The sequence below is a fragment of the Aythya marila genome (assembly GCF_965140915.1).
Source record: "Aythya marila genome assembly, contig: HAP1_HAP1_SCAFFOLD_154, whole genome shotgun sequence".
NCBI classification, from domain to species: domain Eukaryota; kingdom Metazoa; phylum Chordata; class Aves; order Anseriformes; family Anatidae; genus Aythya; species Aythya marila.
The window spans coordinates 1696723-1699953 of NW_028137218.1; the positions used below are offsets into that span (position 1 = coordinate 1696723).

General features: G+C 44.8%; 1 protein-coding gene across 1 annotated transcript; it reads left to right on the plus strand.

Moving 5' to 3' along the window:
* On the plus strand, window positions 1–994 carry LOC309890997 (olfactory receptor 14A16-like; the record flags this gene model as incomplete). Its single annotated transcript, XM_082785395.1, has 1 exon — window positions 1–994. The coding sequence occupies one exon, from the start codon at window positions 1–3 to the stop codon at window positions 964–966; it is 966 nt and encodes a 321-aa protein (XP_082641521.1). The 3' UTR covers window positions 967–994.
* Between the last annotated feature and the right edge of the window lie 2237 nt (window positions 995–3231).

The window sequence follows — 3231 nt, forward strand, 5'->3', positions numbered from 1 at the left end:
ATGTCCAACAGGAGCTTCCCCAACGAGTTTCTCCTCCTGCCATTTGCAGACACAAGTGAGCTGCAGCTCCTGCACTTCGGGTTCTTCCTGGGAATCTACCTGGCTGCCCTCCTGGGCAATGGCCTCATCCTCACTGCTGTAGCCTGCAACCACCGCCTCCACACCCCCATGTACTTCTTCCTCTTCAATCTTGCCCTCCTTGACCTGGGCACTATTACCACCACTGTCCCCAAAGCCATGGCTAATTCCCTGTGGGACACCAGGGCCATTTCGTACTTGGGTTGTGCTACCCAGATTTTTATGTTTGCTCTCTTCGTCGCAGCAGAGTTTTCTTTCCTCACCATCATGTCCTGTGACCGCTATGTTGCCATCTGCAAACCCCTGCACTATGAGACAATAATGGACAGCAGAACTTGTGTCAACATGGCAGCAACTGCCTGGGGCAGTGGTTTTCTCAATGCTGTGCTGCACACTGCCAATACCTTTTCCCTTCCCCTCTGCCAAGGCAATGCCCTGGACCAATTCTTCTGTGAAATTCCCCAGATCCTCAAGCTCTCCTGCTCACATGCCTACCTCAGAGAACTTGGTCTTGTTGTGGTTACTTTATGTTTACTCTTTTTGTGCTTTGTTTTCATTGTGCTGTCCTATGTGCAGATCTTCAAGACTGTGCTGAGGATCCCCTCACAGCAGGGACGGCACAAAGCCTTTTCCACGTGCCTCCCTCACCTGGCTGTGGTCTCCCTCTTTATCAGCACTGGCACGTTTGCCTACCTGAAGCCCTCCTCCATGTCCTCCTCCTCCTTGAATCTTATGCTGGCAGTTCTGTACTCGGTGGTGCCTCCAGCAGTGAACCCCCTCATCTACAGCATGAGAAACCAGGAACTTAAGGATGCAGTTAGGAAAATGATGACAGAATGTTTCTCGGAGGCATTAATCTTCCTGTTTTCATCTACATATCACTCATAACATAACTTGTTACAAGCCCTGATTTTCTACTTTTAATTTTATTTTTATTTATTTTGTTTTTATTATTTTTATTTTGTTTTTATTTGTTATTTCTTTGCTTCAGTTGTCATAGTGTTTTACACAAAGATATGACATTATTCATTCCCTTCTACAGGCAAAGAAGAGCTCTGCTACACTAGGTAATACAGCAGCCATAGAGAAAGGAGCCTGGTGAATTATTTGCCATTCCTCTGTTGAAATCGGTGGATCTAGTGAATCACCCCAAAAGACTCTGGAAATGGTGTGAACTCTATGATCCATGTGATCCGTGGATTCTGTGATTCTTGTGAATCCCTTCCAACTCAGGATATTCCACGTGTGGAGAGTAGTTAGACTTGTTTGTGTCACTGATAGGCACCAACACAGGACAAAAGGGGAGTTGAACAGCTTGTTCCTGCTTTCTCTTGTATAAACTTAAAGATGGTGTTTCACAATCTTGGTGTGAGAGACAGCTGAAGGAGGGAGTGTTCTAGTGGCAAGACAACCCTGTTTGGTGACAGAACAAAATATTGGCAGCTATAATGTCTAGAGTGAACGCTTTTGCATGATTATTTGTAAAATGAATATTGATGTTAAGATCTCTGAATATGATAATGAGCTCAATGAAGTACATGATAAACATATGTGGCTATAGTAGTCAACTCTGCACCAAATCATGCTAAAGGTCACTTCTCAGGTGGTGAGGGGATGGCAGGGTGGGGGGGTGATGGTAACAGATAACAGTAGGATATGAAAGAGTGTTGGTGATAGGAGCATAATTTAGAGATAGGGAAAAAAGGAGTAAGAGTGAGGAAAAAGAAGGTGGGGGGGGGGGGGAGGAGGAAGAACCTGGGGACCTTGTCCTGGTTTCAGTTAGGACAGAGTCAATTTTCTTCCTAGTAGCTGGTAGAATGCTATGTTTTGGCTTAGGATGAGAAGAGTGCTAATAACACCCTGACGTTTTAATTGTTGCAGAGCAGTGCTTACACCAAGCCAAGGACGTCTCAGCTTCTTGCTCTGTCCTGCCAACGGGCAGGCTGGGGGTGCAGCAAGAGTTGGGAGGGGACAGACCCAGGACAGGTGACCCAAACTAGCCAAAGGGGTATTCCATACCATCTGACATCATGCTAAACACTATATAGGGGTGGCTAGCCGGGGGAGGGTGGCCAGACTGCTCGGGGTTAGGCTGGGCATCGGTCAGCAGGTGGTGAGCAATTGCATTGTGCATCACTTGTTTGTACACATTATTAGTAGTAGTACTATTATCATCATTATTGTTATTATTATTGTTATTGTTATTATAGTTATTATTATTATTGTTATGATTATTTTCCTGTCTTAATAAACTGTCTTTATCTCAACTCACGGGCTTCACTTTCCCGTGTCTCTCCCCCATCCCAGAGAGGGAGAGGGGAGGGTGAGTGAACAGCTGTGTGGTGTTTAGCTGCTGGCCGGGTTAAACCACAACAGTCTTTTTGGTGCCCAATGTGGGGCAAGAAGGGTTGAGATAACGGCAGATCTGACCAGAGTGTGTTAAACTAAAATTGGTATAAGTATTAGACCTGCTTAATAGTCACTTGTCATAATGCTGATTGCTTTAATCTCAACTCTGCTGCACCTGCTTTCCAAATTGAGTATTATAGTACATTATTTTCCGTATTTGCTCTCTGTCATGTTGTTTATCCTCTCCGGGCCCTGGTTTAAGATCATTATGGTACTGTGCATTGTAACAGTGGCTTATGAGACGATGAAATATCTGGTCATGACTCTAACTTGGTATTTGTACTCAGCAAAGTCATCGACTCTATACTTTGGAAATCATATCTCGGAAACTATTAGCAATCATACCTATTGTTTTTTTCCATTAGGGAGTCAATCTGTGGAGGGGAAAGGGGAAGATATTTTTTCTCACTCGTTCACTCTCCCTTTCTCCTTCACCACCCCCCTTTTCCTCCTTGATCACTCTCCCTTTCTCCTTCACCACCCTCTTATCCTCCGAGCTTGTTACAATAGCTCTCCAAGATATTGAATATCCTTGGGATACTTAGACCATCATGGTCTTGTTGTTATGCCTCCTGAATGTGCTTCAGGTTTTGCTTAAATTTAAACAACTACTTAGGAATCTCATCCAGAGATCTGCCCGGAGGCTGTATAGTTGTGAGTGGCAGGGAGTATGGGAGGATATGGGCAGGCATTTAGAGCAGTGGACACCTCCAGTGTTTTGGAAATTCACCCCTGAACAACTGC